The following is a 25,228-nucleotide window of genomic DNA, read 5'->3' on the forward strand; positions in this document are numbered from 1 at the left end:
TTGAAAAAACTCTCTTCAAATGATCAGTGTTCCTCTCTGATTGCCACCCCCTGCCCCATGAGACGTCAGAATTTCCCACTAGGTCTCACTTCTCAAAGGTTCCATCACCTCCAACATCACTACCCTGGGAATCAGGCTTCCAACACAGGAACCTTTGGAGACCAAGCCACAGCAGATTCCAAACCCAAGGAAAAGAGCCCAGGTTGCCATGTTGCCCCTGGGCTTTGATTTTCTTCAAGCCCACTTTCTCCTTTTTCAAAAAATATTTTATTTATTATTTTTATACATATGAGTGTATTGCCTGCATGTATGTGAGTGCACCCATGTCATGCAATGCCACAGAGGTCAGAAGAGGGCTTCGGATTCCCCTGGACTGGAGTTAAGGACAGTTTGTAGCTGCCATGTGGGTGCTGGGAATCGAACCCAGGTCCTCTGCAAGAGCAGCCAGTGACCTTAACCACTGAACCATCTCTCTAGCCCCTCTCTTTTTATTTTTTTTTTAAGCTTCTCCAGTCATAAAAAAAGCCCAACTGTGCTATGAAAGATATTAAGGAGAATACTTCATTCAAAAGCCTATGAATCACAAGATTGTGTAAAGAAGTTACTCTAATCTAAAGGCTCCCGGATAAATGGAACACATTCCGTGCCTTCTGGAAGGCGATCTGGCAGGTCCCCAAGTGGCCTGCCCTGGGAGGCACACAGGGCAAGGGCCAGGTAGGGGCAGCATCTCTGCAGGGCCGCCATGGGGGAGGCTCTGGAGCTGCTCTTCGTTTCTGTGGGGTTGCTGGTGTGCTTGGTTTGCCTAGCAAAGTGTGTGAGGTTCTCCAGATACCTTCTATTGAGATCCTGGAAGGTTTTGCCAAGGTCTTTCTTGAAATCGATGGGACAATGGGCAGGTAAGAGGGATCTTTGTTTTGTTCATCTGATTGCTCAAAATCCCTTTGGGACTTTGAATCAAATTTAATTGGTGGGGCTAGAAAACTTACAAATTAGAATTGTGAAACTAGACTTTTCTGAAAAGTAAAATAAGAATAAGGAGGGAAGAAAGCCCTCAGCCCTCAGCCCTCACCCATGTGCCGGTCTGCTGAATTTCACTAGATTTTCTTCTTTTGGGGTTTTCTGATTATACAAATGATAAATAAGGCAGAAATACTTGTGTCCTCATCTCCAGATTTCTAAATTCTGGGCTGGTGTACTTCCATTTTGTTAAAGGGTGCTTCAAAAAATTTGAAATCCAAATGTTAATTTATTTAAAATCCGATGGGACATTCTGTGCCATTATTCACTAAGCTTGGCAACTTGCAAACTTTGTTATGGAAAAGTTTTTTAAATGACCATATGAGAAATTGTTTAGGATGATCTATAGATTTCTAACTGATGTTCTTACATTTCCAGTGTGTGCAAATACATATGCACATATGTATATGTGCTTGTGCATGTGTGCATGCATGTATGGGCATGTAAGTACATGTATATGCACAAATAGGCTCATGTGTGCATGTATATGTATTTGAATGTGCATGTGTGCACATTTGCATACATGAGTATGTGTATTTGTGTGTTTATGTGTATGTGTGTGCTTATGCACATGTGTGGGTGTGCTATTTCCAGTAAACTTGCTAAACCACCTGGGCCTCTGTGGGTTCTGAATCCAAATACCCTGCTCTGTACAAACTCAAATGCCCATGAGCTAGGTGCATCTGAGCCTCTGCACAGCCATTGCCCACTTAGATCCTGAAAAAACTCCTCACAAAAGAAATTAAAATGGAGCCAGAGACTCAGTGGCTTCAAAGTGAAAAACATAATCTTAGCCTGTTTGGGGTCAAGATTGAATAACAATATGAGCAAGAGTGCAATGCCTTCAGGCATAGGCAGACACCAGGGAAGATGGATTCAAGAAGAGGACAAGAAGAAACCCAGTGACAAGGGGCTGAACATTTAAAATCCCCAGAGACTACCTTGAACTCCATGCGAGTAAACTAAATGGCTCTTTTGTTAACATTTTTAAAAAAGCATGTCCTGGGGCTGGAGAGATGGCTCAGCCATTAAGAATACTGGTTGCTCTTGCAGAAGACCAGGATTCGAATCCCAGCACCCACGTGGTAGCTAACAGCTGTCAATAACTCCAGTCCCAGGGGATCCGACAGCCTCTTCTGACCTCTGCGGGCATTGCACGACACGGGTGCACTTACCTACATGCAGGCAATACACGCATACACATACAATAAAAATAATAAATAAAAATTTTTTTAAAAAGCATGTCCTTTAGTTGTTGGGGCCAAGGTCAGTTGCAAGTATGTGTGTACTGAATTGTGAAATTAGAAATTGTGGCACTCTTTGCCTGATTTCAGGCATGAAGGTCCAGAAAGCCCATGAGGGCTTTGGTTGTTGATAGCGGTATCAAGGATTAATTTCCAAGGTCCTTCAGGTTGCTGCATCCCCTTCACACATCCCTGTGTCCTTCTCTTTGCTACGTCCCTATCTTCCACAGGCACTGAGGTGGAGGAGGGGAGGGGACAGACTTCATTCCAGAAGGAACCTTGAGATATTCTTGGGGTGAGCACCCGGTAGGGACGGAGCAATAACAGGGAACATGCTTGCCCTTGAGATGCTAAGGCTTGCTCTTCCCAAAGTCTTAAGACAATGTTTCTTGGCTGAATGCTTTGTTGTATTTCAGAGTGTATTTTCTAATCTCTCACTGATCCTTTTAAAAGACCCACGGAGAACCCCTTCCCCTTAAAAACAAAACAGGAAAACACTTCATTTTGCGTGTTCTGTGAGAAGTAACCAAGGGGAGAAAACTTTGGAATGGAGTAATGTGGTTTTGTAATATGAGAATTCCTAGACTTGCAGGCAAGTATAGCTGGTGAGCAAAGCAGATGCTTGAAGATGAGTTCTGTGGCTTAAAGACTGTTCCTGTTTCTCAGTGATCACTGGAGCGGGAGATGGAATTGGGAAAGCATACTCCTTTGAGGTAAGGTGGTTTCTTTTTTCGGTTGGTTTAGGTTTTGGAGACTAGGTCTTGCCATGTAGCCCTGGCTGGCTCTGAGTAGATTCCCGCCTCTGCCTTCCAAGAATCTGGAACTATACCACACCGAGGCTCTGAATTTGTCCTTTCAGCAAGGGTCCCCTCCCTTGTCCTAGGAAGTTCACCCCACTTATCATGTCCCTGAATAGAAAAATCACAAACATTCATATAAGAAAAAAATTATCTTCAGTGGAAAAACAGACTTAAAAAAGTCTCATATATTACACATCTAAAAAAGATTTATTTTTATTGCATGTGTATGTGTGTGAGCCTGTGTGTGTATACCTTATGAATGTGTGTGTAAAGGATGCCCACAGAAGTCAGAAGAGTCCCTAGAACTGAAGTTACTGGTAGTCGCGAATATGGGTTCTGGGAACTGAACTTGTGTCTTCTGGAAGAGCAGCAAGCCCTCCTTTCTGCTGAGCCCTCTCTCCAGCCCCTAGATATTTTCTTTACAAAGTACAGTGTACTCAAGGTTGCTGTACCTCAACCTAGCAATTATCTTAGAAGTTTATGGAGGCATTGATGTTTTCTGGGTATAATTGTGTCATAGTGTGTTGATATTTAAATATAATTCCAAAATTATAAATATTTCTCTTTTATTTATTCTATACAAATAGAGAATGTGCTGATTCAAAAATTGCGTGGGCAAAATGTGTCATCTATGGCTTTTGTTTCAAAAAGGTTGATGGGTTTTATAAAACCTATTATGTAAAATGGATCCAGGCCAGAGGGATAGCTCAGCAGGTAAAGGTGCTTGCCACTAAGTCTGATGACTTGAGTTTGAGCTTAAAGACCCACATAGTGGAAAGAGAGAACTGACCCAAAGCCAAATAGACTTAAAAATACAGAGCCAGGTATGGTAATGCACACCTTGATCCACGCACTTGGGAGGCAGAGGCAGGCAGATCCATTGTGAGAGTGAGGCTGGCATGGTCTACACAGTGAGATCTACTCACATTTCCATTCACAGTAGGAAAACAACACAAGAAGCCAGCAGTATAAAATGGCTGCTGGGAGATGCATGGATAAAGCACGTATGGCTCAAGTGTGAGGACCAGGATTCCCAACACTCATGTTAACACTGGGCAGGCATGGACTCCTTCTGCAATCCCAGCACTTAGGAGGCAGAATGGATGATGCCCTAGGCAAGCTGGCTACCTAGACTAACCAATCAGTGAGCTCTGGGTTTGTTAAGAGATGCTGCCTCAATAGATAAAGTGGAAAGTGATTGAGGAAGACACCTGACATCAACTTTGGGCCTTCATGTACACACGTGTGTGCTAATCAGTACACATATGTGTGCTCACACACACTCAAACACTCATATACTACACCTACCCTCCCAAAGTGTGCGGGACTTTATAAAGAAAATCATAAAATTCCATTGAGAAGCACAATTTCTGCTAAATAAGGGAGAAATCTTGTATTTCTGAACAGAAAGAAATCCAAACCTGTAAATTTCCCCCAAATTTGCCTCAAACCCCACATTACTTACACCATTATTTTTAAAATATTAAAAAAAATTTATTTTTATTATTTTTATTTTATGTGTATATGTGTATTGCTTGCATATATATAAGTGCACCCATGTTGTTCAGTGCTCGTGGAGAACAGAAGAGGCTGTCGGATCTCCTGGAACTGGAGTTATGGACAGTTGTTAGCTGCCATGTGGGTGCTGGGATTTGAACCTGGGTCTTCTGCAAGAATAGTCAGTGTTCTAAACCGCTGAGCCATCTCTCCAGCCCCTATTATTAAAATATTTTATGTGTATAAGTGTATTGCCTGCATGCATGTAAGTACTCCCATGTCGTACAATGCCTACAAAGGTCAGAAGAGGACATCAGACCCCCTGGAACTGGAGTTAATGATGGTTGTTAGCTGCCCTGTGGGTGCTGGAAATCGAATCTGCGTTCTCTGCAAAAGCAGCCAGTGAGTGTTCTTAACCACTGAGCCGTCTCTCCAGCCCCACATCATTATTTTTTAATGTTACATTTAGTCATTAGCACTTTCTTATATCAAAAATATTACTTTACAGAGCTGGAGGAATTGCTCAGAGGTTAAGAGCACTGGTTGCTCTTCCAGGGGACCCAGGGTTAGTCCCAGCCCTCACGTGGTGACTAACAACCGTCTGTAACTTCAGTTCCAGTGGGGCTGACAACCTCTTCTGACCTCTGAGGGAACTGCATGACATGGGTGCACTTACATACATGTGAGAAATACATATAAAATAAACAATAATAATAAAATATTTAAAAATATCACTTTAAAATTTATGTATTTTTTGATTTTTCACATTTATTTACTTCGTGTGTGCACACATGTGTAGGCACATGCCACAGTGCATGTGTATGGAAGTCAGAGGACAACTTCAAAGTCCATTATCTTCCTCTACCATGTGGTGCCCAGGGATTGAACTCAGGGTGTCAGCCTTGGTGGCAAGCACCTTTACTCACTGAGCCATCTCGCTGACCCCAAATATTATTTTTAAATGGTAGCATAATCTATCAAATGGAAGGACTGTGATTCTGCCATTTTTCTCGTTGGAAATTTTAGGTTAGCTTTCTATTTTTTTCTTCATTCTCTATAAAACTGGAAATACACATGTGCATTAAACAAACTTCTCCCTCACCTCTGGCGTCTTTGAAAAGTATTTTCTTGTAGTGGACATGGTGGGCAGGAGGGTATGGACTTAGCAAAGACTCTTGTAGTCTCTGTGGGTTGTGGAGATTGACAGTAACTTCTGAATTGCTACCCAGGCCCAGTTGCTTTACAAGTGTTACTATAAACTGCATTAAACAGTTCATTCCTCATGGTTCTGGAGGCTTGAAGAGTATCAAGAGTGCTCTCCTCTGACTTCCTGACAGCAGACTTCTCCGTGCCCCTCAGAAAACAAGCTGTCTGTGCCTCTTCTTCCAAGGGCATAAACCAGTGATGGCTCCACCCTCATGGGCGGATGACCTTTGGCTGTCATCATAGTAAGGCTTAGAATTTTAATATGTAAATTTTGAGGCCACACAGATGTTCAGTGCCTGTGAAGACTGTATTCAATCATAGAATGAATGGTAGCTGTATCTTTTCATCCCAAAGGTGTGTCAGAATAAAGCCACATTGTGTAAGAGAACAGCTCAGGGTGTCTTGAAGACACTTGGTAGACTCTTTGGTGTGACAAATCTCATGCGCACCATCTTAAAAAGCTCCTGGTGATGGCTCAATGCATCTGGGTCCAACTTCCACCCAGTGTTGAAAACTTGTGGCCCTGATCTTCTGTCACAGGTTTGTTTCTTTTAAGGTAACGTGTTATTCTTTGTTCTTAACCTAATTCATATACGACTTCCTCATAAGCAGCAGTGGCTGACACTTGACTGGTCACATTTGAGTGTGAAGAATAGAAAGAACACTCAACGACCACTTTCCAAAGCAGTGTCATCAAAAATCTGAAGGAAAGGTCTGGTGAGATGGCTCAGTGGGCAAAGGTACTTGCTGCCAAGCCTGATAACTTGAGTTCAATTCTCTGGTCATACATGGTAGAAGGAGAGACCTGACTCCAGCAGGATGTCCCTCTGACCTCCACATGTGCACTGTGTCATGTGTATATACACACACACACACACACACACACACACATATACACACACACACACACACTGAATAAATGTAATTATTATTTTTTTATCCAGAAGGAAAGCGCTCTCACTGCTATAGTTGGAAGTCCAAGGCATGTTCCCAACCTCTGGTACTGCTGGGAGGCTGTGGAAACTTTAGGCAGTGGAACATTAAGGAGGTGGGCCTGGAAGGGAAGTAGGCTACTGGGGATGTGTCCATGAGTCCCAGCTGTAAGAGTTGAGCAGCTTTCTGCTGCTGAACTTTCTCACCACAGGCCCAAAGCAATGGGGCCAGCTGACCATGGACTGAAACCTCTGTAGCCTTGAGCCAAAGTAAACCTTTCAACATTTTAAATTGTTTATCTCAAGCCAGGCTGTGACACATGCCTTTAATCCTAGCACTTGGGAGGCAGAGGCAGGTAGATCATTACATAGTGAGTTCCAGGCCAGCTGGGGCTACAGGGAGACCTTGTCTCAAAAATACCAAAAACAAAAACAAAAAGAATAAATTGTTTATCTCAGGTATTTTGTCACAGAGACAAACAACTGACTTACACATTTAATCACCTTTTATATAATGATTTCCTACTTTAGACCAGCTTCTGGAAAGTCTGAAATTGCCTACCAAAATGTCTGGGGCCATACCTCTAAGTTCTGTGGCTTGCTGAGTTTCTTGGGCTCTTTCTGATTTCCCAGATTTCCTTGAATTTGTGTTGACCTGACCTACATGTGGTCTCCTCCGCAAGACTCACATACTTTTCTTTAGTACTTTTCTTAAGTGAGATCCTAGATAGAAAGAAGATGTCCTTAGCTGTTCATTTCTTCACCACTTCACAAAACGAGAGTCAGGAGTCAGGAGTTCAGGATGGGGTAGGGGTGTCAGACCCTGAAAGAATCTATCGACTTTGGCCAGCACCAGAACCCGTCCATCTGCCTCATGTCCTGACAGCCTGTTCCATTCTTGACTAATTCTTGCCCTGTTCTGTAGAATCTTTTTCTTCTTTGTGTTCTTTTTAAGGGTAATTGAATACTTTTCCTGGGCCCTCGACCGCTCCTCCATGTAGGATTTTGTTCCATTTTTCTATCTTGCTGACTGCTGCTCCAGGGAAAGTCGTTCAGTCTGGGATGGTCAGGAGCCTATGCCTGGGAACAGGCCAGATGTGCAGGTGTTCAAAGCTTGTCTCTGACAATCACTGGCTGGACTTCTATATCATCAGTCGGAGGTGGTGGGCTTCTCTGACGGGTTAAACATGATGAGGAAGGCAGAACAATTTGCATGGAGAAGGCTTTAAAGTTTAGCTGCTATTTGTATTGGATGTGTAAATTGTGTTTCCTTTCTAGACACTTGTTTCCACACTCTGCTTGTTGTTGTTGTTGTTGGTGGTGGTGGTGGTAGTGGTGTGTGTGTGTGTGTGTGTGTGTGTGTGTGTGTTTATGCCACATGAGTGCAGGTGACCCTGTAGTCCCGAAGAGGGTGTTGGATCTGTTGGATCCCTGGAGCTGAAGGTACAGGCAGTTGTGTGTTGCTTGACATGAGTGCTAGAACCGAACCCTGGTTCCTCTGGAAGAGCAACAAGCACACTTACCTGCTGAGCCACCTCTCCATTCCCCTTGTTGAGACATTTTTATCCTTTAAAGTCTTGTCAGACAATTCTAAAATTGTGGCATTAAATGATTATCTTTTTCTCTTTGAAGCCAAGATTTTCCTGCCACTGTGTATGATGAGTGAATTTTTTTATTGGGTCCTGGCTATTTCTGGTTTGATGTTATCAGACTCTGGATTTTATTAAAACAGTTTGGACTGATCTATACTAACATTAATTCACCAGGGGGCGAGAAGGTCCTTACTTGTTCCTACTGGGTAAGGAAGAGACCCAGGCTTTCTACTTGGCCTTTACCAAGGGTCTCTTTGCTACTGTTGGGGGGGAAGCTGGGTAAGGGCTACTTGTCACATCAGAGGTAGAAGTCTTGTCTTCCACTCAGCTGCTGGCTGGGGCCATAGGTTTTTCCTAAGGCATTTTCTTGGAGTAGAGCAGTTATTGCCTAAATATGTGTGTGCGTGTGCGTATGTGTGTGTGTGTGGGGGTATATGTGTTAGAATTTAGAGAGTGGGAAGGGAAGTGGAGCCAGGAAAACAGACCAGTGCCAGACCTTCAACAGAACAAGACTGTATTTATTCAAACACAGTGAGTGACAGCAGCCTTCTCATGGGGTAGAAGCAACAGTACTGTGAATGGGGACAGTTAGAGACCATATAGTGGCTAGGGAATGAGGAAATGGATGCAGCTGCAGAGTCTACGTGTCTCATACTCCTGGACCTGCTTGCCCAAGCAGGACAGACTATCTTGAGTCACAGTCTATCTCAAACAGTTCCCCCTGAGTTCTGGGAGTGGTTGATCCAGATGTGATTGATTGATAAGGTTAGAAGCAGTCTCAGAGGCAGATAAGGTCAGCAGCAGTTTCAGTGGCAGCTGGGGCATTCTATCATTCCAGACCCTAAAAGCATAAAGAATTGGGGAACAGGAGTGTTGAGTCTGCTTCAAGCTGAGGAAAGTCATCATAAAGGGGGGAAATGAGGTGTTTCAGGGTCTTTTGAGTTTACGGGGATTGGCATTTTGGTTCCTCGAGCTCATATCTTTGCTCCTCGTACTCATCTGTTTTCAGGATTCTGAGGGGCTGGTATTCTTCGATTAGGAAGACTTGGGTGATAGTTGAGGAGATGAGGGCTTACATTTTTGCTGTAACCGATTAGAGAGGAATTTTAACATGCAAGGTCTGAAAATGAGGGCTAGGGCAATCGTAATGATGGGTCCAATAAGTGGTGTTAGCCAAGACCTCCAGGAGCTCCAGAAGCCTGTCCATCCCGATGAGTAATAGACAGTAATAGGCTCTGGACTGTATTCTCTCTCATAATTGTCTGCCATTTTCTCTCACGACACCTGATGGGTTAGTGCAGAAGCAACATTTGCCCCCCAACATAGCACAGATCTCCCTCTTTTCTGTAGTGATAAGGTCTAATCCTCTTCTGTTTTGCAACACCACGGCAGCCAGAGAGTCTAGCTGAGTTTGGAGCTTGTCAATGTTATCCTGTACTTGGGCCAGGTCTATTGCCACCTGTTGGGTGAGTTGACTATGTTGCATTTGTTGGAGACCAATAGCCACCACCCCCGCCAAGAACTTGGATCCCACCATTGTCATTTCCAATAGGAGAGGGAGCACCACGGGTTTTCTTTTGACTCTGGTGTTGGTGGGCTGGATTCTCATTTCTTTTCTTGGAATAACTACGAGATCAGGTACCAGGTACACCAGGTCTCATTGAGACCTGGTTGAGGGTAACAGGAGAAGATACCTGAAGGGCAGGAGAGGTAGGTGCCATTGGGGGCTCTTGCATTTGTGACTAGTTGAGTGCACAGGGACTGGGGCCATCACAGTCTGCTTTTCCCAAAGTCTGCATTGGAGGCCCTGGAGGCAAGTTCCTGATGATGAAGTGTTAGTCAGAGAGACATTAGACAAACCCACTCCCCAATGGGACATTTGGCTTTCTCACAAGCCGATCCAGCAATCTTTTCCCAAGTCAGGTCGAATCTGTGAAAGCATAGCATGGCTGCCATTAATGAGAGTAAGCATTTGGACTATGGGCCATTGGGATCAAAAGGTGGAGGAGTAAAAGGAGGAGTGTTTGAGTAGCGATCAGGATCTGGGAGATGAGAGAGAGGAGCAGAGCAAATTGGCTGTGGCTGAGAGGTAGTATTGGGCTTGTTAAGGGAAGGGCTGTAACTGTCCCTTTGTCAGGGAGGGGGGCTGGGTTGGCCTGTTTGGGCATTGTGGGGGGCCATGAGGGAGAGGCTGCAGGATGAGGGGGTGGTCCCCTCAGGGGTTTATGGGGATGATTTTTGGGTTCTGGGGGTAACTTCTAAGACCTCTGTGACTCTTTGGAGAAAGGCTAAGTTTGTATCTATCCCATTCCACCCTCCAAGACTGAAAATTCATTCTCTCCATAGGTTAGGGTCCGTAATTGTTATTTTCCATACTATACCATGGAGATCATCCCTTGAGCATCTAGCCAAGGTGATTAGTTTATGGAAGGATGGGGATCCTGTTCAGGCCCCAGGGGTTGCAATATTTACACAGGACCATCTTTTTACAAAGGACCAATAAGCGCTTCCACAGCTAGATTCCCCCACCTCTGGGACCCTGTCATACATTACAAAATTAGATCTGGTTGCAGCATCATAATCACAGGAGAGTTTGGTTTCTTGGATCCATAATCCTCTTTTATGTTCTCTGTAGTGGAAATGATAATGTCATCTGAAGGAAATGGAGCACTTGAGGTCTGGGTTCCAGGAGGTTTTGTCAAGAATAGAGTTCAAGTTTTCATCCCACCCCCAATCTCCATTACTATTGTTTCTGAACAGAGTGAGGTGCCATTGGAATCCTGAGTTGGGGTTAGCCTCATTTTGGGGTTCATTGAGTCCCGATGCTGCAGTTAGGACTGAGAGAAAGAGGAGAAGCATTTTACAATTTGGAGGAAGCTCTGAAGAAAGGGTGGCACCAGATGACCCCGAGTATTATAACAATAGTCAGATAAAATAGAGGCAAGAGAAGCTTTTTTCTCCAACTCCAGTCATTGGGGGTCATAGGTAATAGGTCTACCAGGAGAAGAAAAGCAATGAAATAGTTCAGAAATAAGAACTTGACAGGGATTACAGAACATTACTGGAGGGAAAAGGAGAAGATACAGGCACAAAGAGAACTGGATCAGGTCTGGGGTATATGGGATGAAGGTTCCCTGCAGCCACAGTTCCTTGATGGCATCTATGAGGGTGTGCTAGCTGGCTACCAGTCCCGGCATCAACCGGAGGCCATTCAGGAGTTCCTTCAGGAAAGAGTGGAAGAGAGTGAGTATCAGTGTCATTTACATCTGGTTGTTCAGGAGTAGAAGGAAGTTTGGTTAGTTTAACAGAGGTAGGACCAGTGGGGGTTGAGCTATATGAAAAGACGATTTTTTTTTTTTTTTTTAAGACAGGAAAGGTGGATCCAGTAGGGAAATTTCTCTAGTTTAGCTGCAGTAGGAGTTAAAAGAATGACTTTATAGGGGCTTATTCATTTAGGAGTCAGGCAAGGGTGTTGGGTTTCTGTTAGGAAAACCTGGTCACCTGTTTGTAAGGAAGTGGGTTCCTCTGTATTGGGACAAGGGGCCAGGGAGAGCAGGTGTGCTCTCTTCCATAATTGATGCCTGAGAAAAGAGAGAACGTGAGATGCTAGTTGAGAAGGCAAAGGGGAGTTTGTGAGTTGTATACCTGGAGAAGAATGGGTCTACTGTACATAATTTCAAAGGGACTGTGGTGTGTGGTGGGTAGGTTTTTGGGGAAGAGAGTGAAATTTTTTTTATTGTCTTTTTGAGACAGAGTTTCCCAGTAGCCCCAGTTGGCTGGAACTCACTATGTAGACCAGGCTGGCCTCAAACTCGTAGAGATCCACCTATCTATGCCTCCCAGGTGCTGGGATTAAAGATTTGTTCTACCTTGCCCAGTGAGAGCGAATTTTTATAAGAGCTAATGGAAGAAGCTCTACACAGTCTAATTTTCATTCTAAGGTGAGTTTGGTCAGAGATTCTCTGAGAGTGCAGTTGGTCCTTTCACCTGTCCAGAGGACTGTGGGTGGTAAGGAATGTGGAACCTCCAAGGAGTGTTAAGGAAAGAGACCAGGTGTTGAGTGAAAGCTGAGGTGAATTCAGGGCCATTGTCAGACTGACTGCAAGTATGGAGTCCCTCCAAAGTTGGGGATGATTTCATAAAGGAGGAGGTGAGCCACTATAGAGGCTCTCTTGTTGGACGTAGGAAAGTCTTCCACCCAAGCCAAGAAAGTATCCTCCAGAACGAAGAGATATTTATGCCTTTTTATGGGAGGCATGTATGTGAAGTGAATCTGCCAGTCAGCAGATCCAGAAAGCAGTCCTCTCATCTGGTGGGTGGGGAAAGGTAGAGGTCAGAGATTAGATTGAGGATTAGTATGCCAGCAGATAGCACAGGTTTGGGAGAGCTGTTGAAGAAAAGTTTTATCTTTAGGTCAGAGATGGGAAAGTATTGTTTTAGAAAATTTATGGGGGTCTGATTAGCTGGGTGCAGATAGATTAGAATTTCTGGGGTTAGAGGAGGAGATTTGGGGTTAGTGGTGTGAAATGCCATGAGAGTGTGGAATTCCCTTGAGTTTCTATATAGGAGATCAGGGTGTGTGAGAGCAGCCTCCTTGGTCGACCTGTCGACTATATTATAGGCCAGGGAAATGCACTATTTGTCCTTCTGGTGTCCTTGGCAGTGAGTGATGGCTGCTGAGGCTGGGCGCAAAGCTGCTTCTAAGAGTTCCATGATTTGAACAGCATTAGTAATGGGTGTTCCCTTTTGGGGTAGGAACTGTCTCTGCCTCCATATTAAAATATTGGAGTGTAAGATATTGTAGGTGTATTTAGAATCAGTATAAATGTTAACTCGTTTTTCTTTGGCCAAAGTAGGGGCTCAGGTGAGTGCTGTGAGCACCGCTTGCTGAGAAGTGGTGGTGGTGGTGGGTCTAGCCTCTATGAGAGTGTATGAAGTGGGGGAATGGGGCTGTATCTTGATAATGGCATAGCCTATTGCATAGGGGGTGCTCTTTGGGGAATTACCATCTATGAACTAGTCTGCCATCTGAGGGAAAGGATAATTGTGAATGTGGGAGAAAGGATTTAGGGTGAAATCTAAAACCTCAGAGTAGGAGTGAACTGGACTATATTTGTCTGTAGGAGAAGGAGTATCAGACTCTTAAGAGGGTGGCAGGATTAAGAGGGGGAGAGGGACGAGATTACGATCCAGAAGAAAAGTGCTTGTACTCGGGAAGGGGGCAGGGAGAGGGAAGCTCTGTGACTTAGAAGACCTTTGAGTGAATGTGAAGAAAGGACATGCAGAGAGCTATACAGTGGGATTTTGTTAGCCTCCAGTATTAGGGCAGCTGCAGCCAAGGCTTGCAAGCAGGGGGCCGACCTATGGAGACCATATTCAGCTATTTAGACAGATAGGTTACAAGAGAATAAGTGTATCCTGCCTTTTGGCAGAGAACTCCTAATGCCTGCCCTTGGTGAAAACGAAGGGAGAGAAAAAAATGTTTGAGAAGGTTGGGGCATGCCAGAGCTGAGGCTTGGGAGAGGGCATGCTCAAGCTGATCTGTGGCCCCGTGGTGGGAGTGTGGAGAAAGAAGGGATTCTTCTACGTGTCCCTCCATAGCCTCAGAGAGGGGATGAGCTGTTTGTGAGAAATTAGGGATCCAGCTGTGGAAGAAGTTAATCCTAGTAAGGCCTCTTTTTGTCTTGGGTAAGAGATATGAGAGCAGACCCCGAATTCCAGAAGTGGGACTGGAACGGTCCCTAGGGGGAATAGAGAGACCTAGGTATGAAATGGTGGGAGTGCAGACCTGTGCCTTATCTTGGTAGCCTAAGTCCCAGTGCATTGAGGAGGGCTGTGGGCTAAGGCAGGTTATACTGGCAAGAAGAAGGTCATCCACATACCGGAGAAGGAAACTAAGGGAGAGATCTAAGGAGGTTAGGTCTTTCTGCAGGGCCTGGCCAAAGAAGTGAGAACTATCCAAGTTAGCTGTTGGGAATTTAACGTATTGGGGTCCTCAGGTGAAGGCGAAGAGAGGGATAGAGAGGGGGTGCAAGGGTAGTGTAAAGAAGGCATCCTTTAAACCAAAACCTGAAAAATAAGAAAATAAGAGGTGTTATCAGGAAGGGAGGAAAGGAGAATGTAGGGGTTAGGGATGACTGGGAGGGTGGGAACTATAGCCTCACTAATTTTTTGGAGGTCCTGAACCAGGCACAAGTTTCCATTAGGCTTTTTAACTCCCAGAATTGGGGTACTGTGTGGAGAGTGAGTGGGAACCAGGAGTCCTGTCTGAAGAAGGTGGTAGATGAGGGGTTTCAGGCCCCTCTGTGTGTTTGGAGGCAGGGGATATTGCTCTTGTATGATATAGGAGGAGGGTTTTTTAAAGAGATGAGAATGGGGGGGGGGTATGTTCCTGTTGCCCGAATTCCCTCTGGGTCTCCTGTGCAATCAAACCATATAATATATTTTTATGTGAGTTTATTATGGTTTATGCCCTCCGGTAGGGCATGTTTACGTTTCTGATTTGTCAGTTGCTTCAGCTAACTAAATAAGTAAATATTAGAAAAAGAAAAAGAAAGGAAGGAAGGAAAGAAGAAAGCCAGCCACATCAGGAAACCAGCCCTGCGCTGTGCCCCGGGTTCTGGGTTCCCGGGTGCCTAAGTGCTCTTCTGTCCACATTTTGGGAGTTTCAAAGTAGCAGATGATGGCGGGAATAAGAAAAAGTGCTTGTCCATCCTCCCGGAAGTCTACACTGCATTTTTAATTTAATCTGTATTCATGTTTAGAGCGACAGAAGAGGCTTTGCCTTCTGTTAAAGGAATGTGAAGTACCACCAAGGCAGGTGGGAAAAAGCTCATGGGAAGGGCTGTGTGGGAGGGCAGAGGCCCCACCTCTGAGGCCCTGGCATCTCCTCTCTCTCTGCACCTGAATTCCAGCCCCGCATTCTATTCTCCTCAAACAGAGGAGCCTGTCTTTCCCTTGCTCCCACCACAGGCAGTAGATTAGCGGCCACAAGCCCCTTCCTTGACTCAGGCCCCATTCATTCTCTTGAGCCTCAGGATAGGCACACGGTGCATTCTGGGAGAGGCCTTGCTTCTGGGGCTTAACTCTCTGAAAAGGGGCTGCAGACCTGCGTGTGGGGCCCGTCAACCCCGACCTTCTGGAAATAAGACTGAGTCCTGCTCCAGCAGACAAAGGGGACAAAGCTGCCTAGACAGCGTATGCTGTCGCAGCCCCTTCTGGCCCAGACCACTTCACACACTCTCTCAAGGAAGTCTCAGCCCGGGACAGACCCACAGGCCCAGAGCACCCTTTGTACTGAAAATGCAAATTGTTTTCTTTTTAATGGACAGAACGCCCTCCCCGGCCCTTTTCAGGAAGCTGATGAAGTGAATTGTGAGACAAAAGCCCTTGATTACTTAAGCCACCCTAGAGAAGAATTCCGACTCTCAGAAATACTGGGGTGGGCCACCACACCAGGGTACAGCCCGGCTGGCCACAGCCCATGGCTAATTCTTTTTCCTAATTTTATTTTTAAAGTTGTGCCGCAAAATCTCTAAGTGGTTTTAATTTGCATTTCCTGGAAGTTTGATGATATTTACATATGTTTTTATTCAAAGAGCTGTTAAGAAGGCCACAAAACCCCACCATCCATATAAATCCCCCTTGAAGATAAAACCCAGGCAAAGCATAAAATTAGAAAACTCAAGCAGACAGAAGCACAGAAAAGGAGCAAAATGCCTAAATCTTGAGTTTCCTTCTGGAAATGAAAGGAAAAACGACCCTCTTCAGAAAAAGTAAAAAAAAGCTTTAATTATATGTTGATAAAAATGTTGATAATGTGGCAAAGATAGCATGGGGCCTCAACATCCAGGGCTTCTTAGAAGACACACGTTTTCCTGGTGATGGTGCTTCTGCACAGCGTGGCTCTGCCCTTTCTGCCTGCCTCTCCTGCGCCTGGCTGCAGTTCATTGGCTTTAAGCAGTCTACGTGGACCTGAGTGAAGAGAGGGGAAGGGCAGCCCCGGATACATCAAGCTTTTCAGAGTGGGTTACTCACCTTCTCTCGGACAGAGACTCAAGCCCAGGGAAGGCTGTGAGGCCCTGCCTGGTCACATGCCCAGGAAGAAGGGGGAACTTGTTATCAGGCCCTCTGATAACGGAATTTACTGTGAGTTTAACTTCTGCCCACTGAGCACAGGTGGGTTCAGCTATTCCTAAACGCTGTTCTCAACCTCTTTTAAGTATATCCAAAACGAACTCTTCCCTCAGAAGACTGGATAGTTTCAGTCACTGAAGTAAACTGACAATAAACAGGAAAGAGGAAAAAGAGCACAGACTTCAAGCCATCCTAAGGCATGTATTATGAGACTCACAAGGGAGCAAGATGTGGAGTTTTACGTAGAGCATTAAGGGGACCCGGATGGGGCTTTGGGGATAAAGGAGGTGGCACAGGATGGCAGTGATGTGGATGAAGGTCTCCTGGGTAGCTGCCATCTGTGTCCTCTTCAGACAAGTGTCACATTGAAACCTGTTCTTACAGAAAGACTGTGTGTGACAATAAAACGTTCTGCATTTTCTGTTTCCTTTATGACTGTAGACAGATTTTTTTTTTTTTTTCTTTTTGAGACAGGGTCTCCCTGTAGCACCAGCTGGCCTGGAACTTGCTATGTAAACCAGGCTGACCTTGAACTCACAGAAATCCACCTGCCTCTGCCTCCCAAGTGCTGGGATTAAAGGCGTGAGTCACCATGCCCAGCAACAGATGCATTTTTAATAAAAGATTTTTTATTTCTTTATGTGTATAGGGTATGTCTGTGTGCATGGATGTGCATATGAGTGCAGGGGCCAGAAGAGGCCAGAAGAGGGTAGCTGGAGCTACTGAAGCTAGAGTTTGAGGCCATTGTGAACTACCCAGTATGTGGTGCTGGGAATCAAACTTGAGTTCTCAGCAAGAGTAGTATACGCTCTTAACCCTAGAGCCACATCTCCAACCCGTTTAAAATTTTTAATTACTTTGTGTTGTTTTGTTTTTGTTTTAACAAAAGAACAGCTCTTAGAGCTGTTCTTCTGCAGAGAAACCTGCAGTTTTTCTGAAAACCTAAGATATGCCACAGGGAGATATTTGAAGTGGGAGAATAGTCGATATTTCATTTTGTGGGGAGCTGGCCCCAGCACAGATGTGTGGACAGCTCTGTTCTTCACAAAGATTTCAGGGGTGCCCCATGCCTATTGTCAGCCTTTGGGGATGGCCATTAAGGCTGACTTTTGGTTTTTTTCTTGTGCTTTGTGTGTGTAAAGCTCACCTTTGTGCGTGTGTCAGAGCACAGGCCAAGGGTACTACCTTGTGAGGAAGACTGCGGGTGGGGTGGGTGTTGGACTTAATACTGGGCTACGCTGCCAATTATTCTCTCTATAATTGATCTAATCTGACCTTGTCTAAGAAAATTTGAGCTCTCTTATTCACCAAATACTTGTTAGCCTGAAATAGCAGAGATCTGACTTTTTGTCACACCAATGTATATAAATACATATTCTTGGTTGTTAATGCCCAGAACATTCTAGAAACAAAACACACAATGCAAAGTTGCCCGTTTTCATTCTGCTGTCCCTGGGCAGTTTGGGGACCACTCCTGCAACAGCTGCATCCCTAGTGTGGCAGAAAAAGGTAGTCAGAGTAATGCCCCTGGTGGCATCAGCCCAGAGTTAATCCATGGATTACAGTCACTTGGCTTTGCTGTCCCAGACCAATGCCAGGAAAATAACTGTCTTGTCCTGGCCTTGCAGACTGTCATCTCTCTATTTGCCCTGACAGCAGGGAAGTTCTACTTTCTAGTCTGCATGACTCCAGTTGCCCTCCCACCTTGCCTTTTCCCATCTGGACTTGTGTCACAAATTCCTCTATGATGATGTGCATGGAACATGGCCCATTCCTGTTCAGTGCTGGATAGCATTCCGTTATCATTCTGCTGTGGCATTCCAATATGTCCCAGTTTAGTTAGCTTTCCACAGTCATAGACATTGATGTTCTTTCTACTTTTGATCATATGAACATGTCTGTCTCGTCTTCTAGAGGATAGGCACAGAAGCCCATAGCACAGACAAAAACAGAACTGCTGAGCCATGGGTTACATAAACACATGCCACTGGTTCTGCAGAGGTTGCATGGTGCCAAGGTTATACCAGCCTCATGGACCGAGGAGGAGAGCTTGACCTCCTTTCATTCTGGGTAAAAGATTGCACAGTTTTGGAGTGACTGGTTGCTTGAATGTTTGATAGAATGCATCCAGAGACAGTCTGTGAGTGGAATTTTCTTTTCCTTTTTTCTTTTTGTCTTTTTGAGACAGGGTCTCCCTGTAGCCCCAGCTGGCCTGGAACTCACTATGTAGACCAGACTGGCCTTGAACTCACAGAGATCCGCCTGCCTCTGCCTCCCAAGTGCTGGGATTAAAGGTGTGTGGCACCATGCCTGGCTTGGAATTTTCTTTATAGGACAACTTAAACTACTCATTTATATTATTGTTTCTTTAGTGGTTATAGAACTATTTGAGTTTTTCCCTTGGATCAGTTTTGGATTATATATATATATATATGTGTATGAGTGTATGTGTATGTGAGTGCACCCATGTCATGCAGTGCTGCGGAGGTCAGAAGAGGGTAAGGACAGTTTGTAGCTGCCATGTGGGTGCTGGGAATCGATCCCAGCTCCTCTGCAAGAGCAGTCAGTGCTCTTAACCACTGAGCCATCTCTCCAGCCCTGGAAATTTATATTTTTATAGAATTATGTCCAGTTCCATTGAACTTTTCAAATGTATTGAAATAAAGGTTTTGTTTTGTTTGGTTTCTTGGTAATGCTCTCTTAATGGATTTTAAAGAAAGTCAGCAGGAATTGCGTCCTTTCAGAAGCTGTACTCTAGTTCGCAGAACTCACTACACTAGGAAGGCTCTACTTCCATTTCAGAAAATGAGCAGAATCAGGAGAGGCAAAGCAGCTGGATCCAGCGGGGACCAAGGGCAGCGCTCCATCCGCACACATGATCATGATTGTTGGGGTTGGGGCAGGGAGAGCGGCGCTGGGTAACCGTGTCTAGAGCTTCTGTTGTTCGGGCTCTGAAGCCATCCTCTATTTATCTCCCCTTTTTCTTTGCCCCCCTCTTCTTTTTTGCTGCTGAGGAAGGAGTTCATCCCTGACCTACCAACCCTTCAATTGAATTGCTTCATTTTTTAAATAAAAAAATTATGCCTTCGTGTGTGTGCGTGCACATTCACATATACGCACACAGGTGCATATCGCAGGCACAAGTCAGTGCAGGCACATGTGTGCCACAGTGTGCATGTGCAGGTCAGAAGGCAACTTTGAATGTTAGTCCTCACCTTGCACCGTGTTTGAGGTGTGTCTCTTGCTTGATGCTTCCTAGGCCAGGCTAGCTGGTCTGCGGAGCTTCTGGGAGCTCTCCTGTCTCCACCTCCCACCTCAGCCTCCCTGTAGGAGCAAGAGATTACAGGTGCATGTTACCTCTATTTGGTTATACTGGCTTTATGTGGTTCTGCAGGTCCAAACTCAGGTCCTCAGGCTTGCAGAACTTCTCCCACTGGGTCATCTCCCCAACTCCTGTTTTATTATTACTGCATTCTTTTTTAAATGTACAATTAAAAACAACTTTTTGTGAGACAAGATCTTATTGTATAGACCAGAGTGATCTTGAACTAAAATTGATTTTGTTTGGTTGAGGCAGAGTGTAACCCAGGCTGGCCTCAAGCTTGCAGCCACTCTCTTACCTTTGCTTCCCATGTGCTAGAATTTACACCATACCTGGCTAGAATTGTCAAATTACACCCCTCCCCAAGGAAATTAAGAGTGCCTTACATTTCTGGAAATTCTTTTGTGTCCTCTCAGTGCACCTTAAATGCACCCTTCTGGCTGTCATACAGGCCCTGGCTTCTCATTCCTTTGAGGGTCCAGCCCTCCTTTCAGACATTGTCTCCTGAGGCGCTTCCCTTTGCTTTCCCCTCTGTCCTGCATGCTACCTGCCTCCCACAGATGTGCCTGGGCCAGCCGCTCAGGGGTTTAGAGCCTGCCACATTACACTGTTGTAGGAGAGGGGTTTGGCGCTGTGAGTGTGTGTGTGTGTGTGTGTGTGTGTGTGTGTGTGTGTGTGTGTGTATGTGTATGATATGTCTTCCTCTCTGGATGCTGTTCTGGCTTATCTCCTCTTTGTATGGAGTGCTCCATGCTCAGCTTACAGGGCAGAGAAAGAGAAGGGCATATGAGCCAAAAGCCTCACAGAGAGCTGGAACTCAGCTCTCCTTATTTGGCTCCTTCACCCCAGCTGCAATGTAAACATTATCTAAGAGTTTAAATATGTTCAATGATTTTGGTAACAGTTCACTAATACTTCAAAATTGGAGAAAGGTGTTTGAATACTCCCATCACAAAGAAATGATACACATCTGAGCTGATAGATGTGCCAGGTACCCAAATTAGTCATTACACACTGCACACTGCATGCACTGATATGTCACATTAAATTACCATGGGTCAGTTAAAAGAGTATATATATATGCATATTATATATACCTTTACATTAAAATATTTTAAATATGTGTGTGTATGTCCGTGTGTGGCTTTATGCACAAGTGCAGTGCCTGAAGAGGCCAGAAGAGGGTGGCAGAGCCCATGGAGCTGGAGTTCCAGGTGGTTATGATCCACAAAATGTGGGTGTTGGGAGCCAAATCTGGGTCTTCTACAAGTGCTCTTAACTACTGAGTCACCTCTCCAGGCCCCATAAATATTATACATATAATATTTATTTAAGACATTGTCAGTTCTCAGCTTCCCCTTCTCCTGGCTTACGATTTCAGGTGTCTCCTGTTTTCTGGCTGTGGGTCTTAAGAATGTCATTATTTTCTGGGCATTGGTCTTGAGATTACTTGAGCCTCTGTTTTCAGGCCTCCTATGGATTTCTGTTTTCCTAGAAGATCTCCTCTGGGTTTCCTAGGGGCCTGGGAGGCAGCGGTAGTGACTGTTTACTTACTGGGCTCTCTTTACCCTTTTCCTAGTATACCTCTGACCATGCCCATACTTTCCATCCTAATCCTGCTTCCTGTTCAGTTGTGCTGTTTTTTTCTCTTGGTCTGCAGATTTGTCTTACCAGATTTTGTTTGTGTGTGTATGTGTGTGTGTGTGTGTGTGTGTGTGTGTGTGTGTGTGTAGGTGTGCATCTCTGGCAGATGTCTTCCTCTCTCTTTCCACCTATTTTCTTTGAGACAGGGTCTCTCACTGACTCTGGAGCTCACTATTTTGGCCAGACTGGTGGCCAGTGAGCTATAGTGATCCACTTATCTCTGTCCTGCATCCCTGCCCCCAACCCCCAGTGCTGGGTTTACAAGCATGCACAGTCATGCCTGGCTTTTACTTGGATGCTGGTGATTTGAATTCAGGTCCTCATGCTTGTGCACCAAGTGCTCTTATCCACTGAGCCATCTCTTCAGGCCTTACGAGATTTTTCGGAGACAGCTTTCAGAAGATATACTCTTACTTCATGTTTGTACATGTTCATCAGAAGCAGTTTATTATTTATGTTGTTTATATCATCAACACTGGGCTAATTTGTGGTACTGGTGTATCTGGGTTTTATGGGTGCTAAGGCTTGAACTCAGATCCTTATGCAGTATGTAGTTAACACTACCTCCTTAAGAAGACTAAGGAAAGAAGATGACTCTTTGAAAAACTGTACATTAAAAAGGGAGAAAGAGAAGGAATAATGTTAAGAGTCTACAGATGAAGAGATTTTTTTTTAAAAAAGGAAGAAGTAAAAGAGGAAGAAGATAGTATTTAAATATAATATTTTTAACCAAAAATATTGAAAATATGGACAAAAGAAATTATTTTCTATGGATAATGTAAATGATCAAAGTTGTCAGAAAAATTTCAAACTATGAAAAAGATTGTTATGAAAAGCTATAGCTAGACAAAATACCCAGATATGTTCATAAACAAATATTACCAAATCATCAAAGACTAAGACCTACACTGCATGTTTCTTTCTTAAAAAATTTCTTTTTAGGAGAGGCAGGTGGATCTATATGAATTCAAGGCCAGCCTGGTCTACATAGTGAGTGAGTTCCAGGCCAGCTGAGCTACAGAGAGACCCTATCTCAAAAAGACCAAAAAGAAATTGTTTTTTTAAAAAATAATTTATTGAGAATTTCATACATGCATTGTGGTAGTTTGAATGAAAATGTCCCCCATAGGCTCCAAGTGTTTGGACATTTTGTCCCCAGATGATGGCGCTGTTTTGGGAGGTTTTAGAAGGTGTGGCTATCCTGGAGGAAGCACGTCACTGAGGGTGGGCTTACAGAGTTCTTAAGCCTTGCCGGATCTCCAGTTGCTCTCTTGCTTCCTGTGCCTGTGTGATGATGTGAAAGTTTCACTTCTGCTGCTCCTGTTCCAGCCACCTCCAGCCACTATGCCTTCCTGCCATGACAGACCGTAATTCCCCTGGAACCGTAAGCTCAAACTCTTCCTTCTATAAATTGCTTAGGTCAGTGTTTTTATCACAGCAGCAGAAAAGTGACTAATACATACATATAAGGTGTTTTGATCAAATTCATGCCCATTCCCTCCCCTCCACTCCTCTCATATCTTCCCATCACTTTTTCCTGATAACTTCATGTACTCTTTCTTCCTCTTTGATTTATTTATTAAAAAAATTCTTTTTAAAAAAATTATGCGCATGTCTGTGTGTCTGTTTGTGGGTTTGTGCATGCAGTTACCCGAAGCAGCCAGAAGAGGGCACTAGACCCCCTGGAGCTGGACTTATAGGTGATTGGGATCTGCCAACGTGGGTGCTGGGAACTGAACCCTGATTCTTTTGGAATAGCAGAAAGTACTCCTAACTGTTGAAACATCTCTCCAGCCCATCTCACTCCCTTGTTTCTAAGGTTACTATCTTGACCTGTTTGGTCAAGTTGTGGGCAGGGTATCACCTTCATAGCTCATAAACTATTGAAACAGATTAGCAGGGCTTAAACATCAAACTGTGATGGAGGCAAAGGATTATGGTCCAATTTAAATATTTACAAATAGAATCTAGTAGCATATGAAATAAATAACAATGAACAAAGATAAAAATATTCTTCAATTGATAATATGTATATACATATATATATATATATATATATATATACTATATGGTGTTTATCTCACAATGACATATTAATGTTTGAATAAAGATCGCCTGACTCTTAGCATCCATTTTAGCTAGGAGGAACCCAAAGTGTTCTGAGACCCTGTTCCTTCTTCTGTGTTCCTGAACAAGGGCTCACACTTTCTTTTGTTCAGTCTATCCAACATGAAACAGGTAAGTAAAATGGACCCTTATCAGAAGGATTTTGTCCCTTCTGACCCCTACAGACTTAGAATAATGCAAACACAACTGCAAACATGTTATCAGTTCAGCCCCATCTAGTGCTTGCGCCACAATGGCACAACCTTCATGTCTTCTGTGCTTCTGATGTCTGCAGCACTCTCTTCATATGCAAAACATCCACACACATGTTCATACTTCGTTTTTGGGTCAGGGCAAGGAAGGTTCATGAGGAATTAAAGCTATATATTTTAGGTTCAAGAGGAGCCCAAGACCCGGTAGGCTTTACATTATAAACAAGCTCAGATAAGATTAGCTTTCTGGTTGTAACAAAAGTCATTTGTCCAGAGCATGTCCATATTGTAAAAGTTATTCCCACACAACTTACAACAGGAAATAGCCTGCTTCATGTCAGAAACACAGAAAGTGTCCTCATAGGGAACAGGACAAGTACCCTTGTCATAACCACAGCTGCCTTCGTAACCTTGTACAGGAGGGAGACACAGGCAGTGTTAACCGGGGCCAAAGCACGCAGGGATGGGGACAGCCTTCTGTGCTGGTGTGGATGGTACCAGTCACATGATGAGAAACAAAACATTAATGAGCAAACTCATGATGAGAGAAAAGAATTCAGAGGGGTAGCTGGGAAAAGTGCTCCTACTCACAAATAAGTTTTCTAGAAGCATAGGGAACACTGTTTTCCTATTCAGTCCTGTGAACAGTGAATTTATACCGGCAGGTGTAAGCCCTGGGAAGGGGAATTGAACCTGTGTTTTTCAGTCCAAAAGAATTCAAACCCCAGTGACAATAAACAAACTTAAAACCCTGGTGGTGGAAGCAAGTGCATGTCCTGGATCCTTAATCTTTCAGATTCCTGTTTTTGTTCTTCTTAAAGGGATGTAGCTGGTAAGCAGCCATTCAGCTTGAGAAGATCCCAGACTCCCAGACCAATATCTCTGTAGGGTCACTGTTTAGTTTGTTTCTGTTGCTGTGATAAAACACCTTGAGAAAGCAATTTAGGGGAGATAAGGTTTGTTTTGATTCACAGTTCCAGAAGGTGCAGTGCAGGAGCAGGAGCAGTTCCACACTGTATCAGAGTCTGGAAGCAGAGAGAGAACAGTATGTCTGGCCAGGCTATGAACTGGTAAGAAAATGTATTTGCACCTTGAATTTAGGGAACTTCACAAAACAGATATAAAGCCATTAGGAAAAGACAAATCTGACAACATTAAAATGAATATATGATGTAAGACAAAGGCACAGATATCAGAGGATAAAAATATATTCCAACTGCTTAAGAGCAATGTATCAGCAGCTCCTTCTAACATATAAGGAAATTATAGGACTGAGGAGGTGGTTCAGTGGTACCTAGCATGCAGAAGGCTCTGGTTTTCACCCTCAGCAGAGAGGGGGAGGCACCCATAAGAAAGAGCAAAGTTATATACTGATGATCCACAACATAGAAAAAGATACTCACAGTGCCATTGAGAATTTGAGAAATCCAAATTAAAACAGTATAATGGTCAGACAAAACTTCCCCTGAGTTAGCAACCCCCAGGTTCTTGTCTCCAGAACCCCTTTATGGCAGGAGTGA

At 44.2% G+C, this 25,228-nt stretch overlaps 1 protein-coding gene across 1 annotated transcript in view; it reads left to right on the top strand.

The window, feature by feature from the left end:
- Positions 1-742: 742 nt before the first annotated feature.
- Hsd17b3 (hydroxysteroid 17-beta dehydrogenase 3) overlaps positions 743-25,228 on the top strand; it is a 53,030-nt gene continuing 28,544 nt past the window's right edge. The window contains exons 1-2 of the mRNA XM_008855119.1: positions 743-896; positions 2,928-2,974. Coding sequence (XP_008853341.1) covers positions 743-896; positions 2,928-2,974 — 201 coding nt within the window. The remainder of the gene's footprint in view (positions 897-2,927; positions 2,975-25,228) is intronic.

Source organism: Nannospalax galili, unplaced genomic scaffold (genome assembly GCF_000622305.1).
Source record: "Nannospalax galili isolate Female #2095 unplaced genomic scaffold, S.galili_v1.0 scaffold467, whole genome shotgun sequence".
In the NCBI taxonomy this organism is placed as follows: domain Eukaryota; kingdom Metazoa; phylum Chordata; class Mammalia; order Rodentia; family Spalacidae; genus Nannospalax; species Nannospalax galili.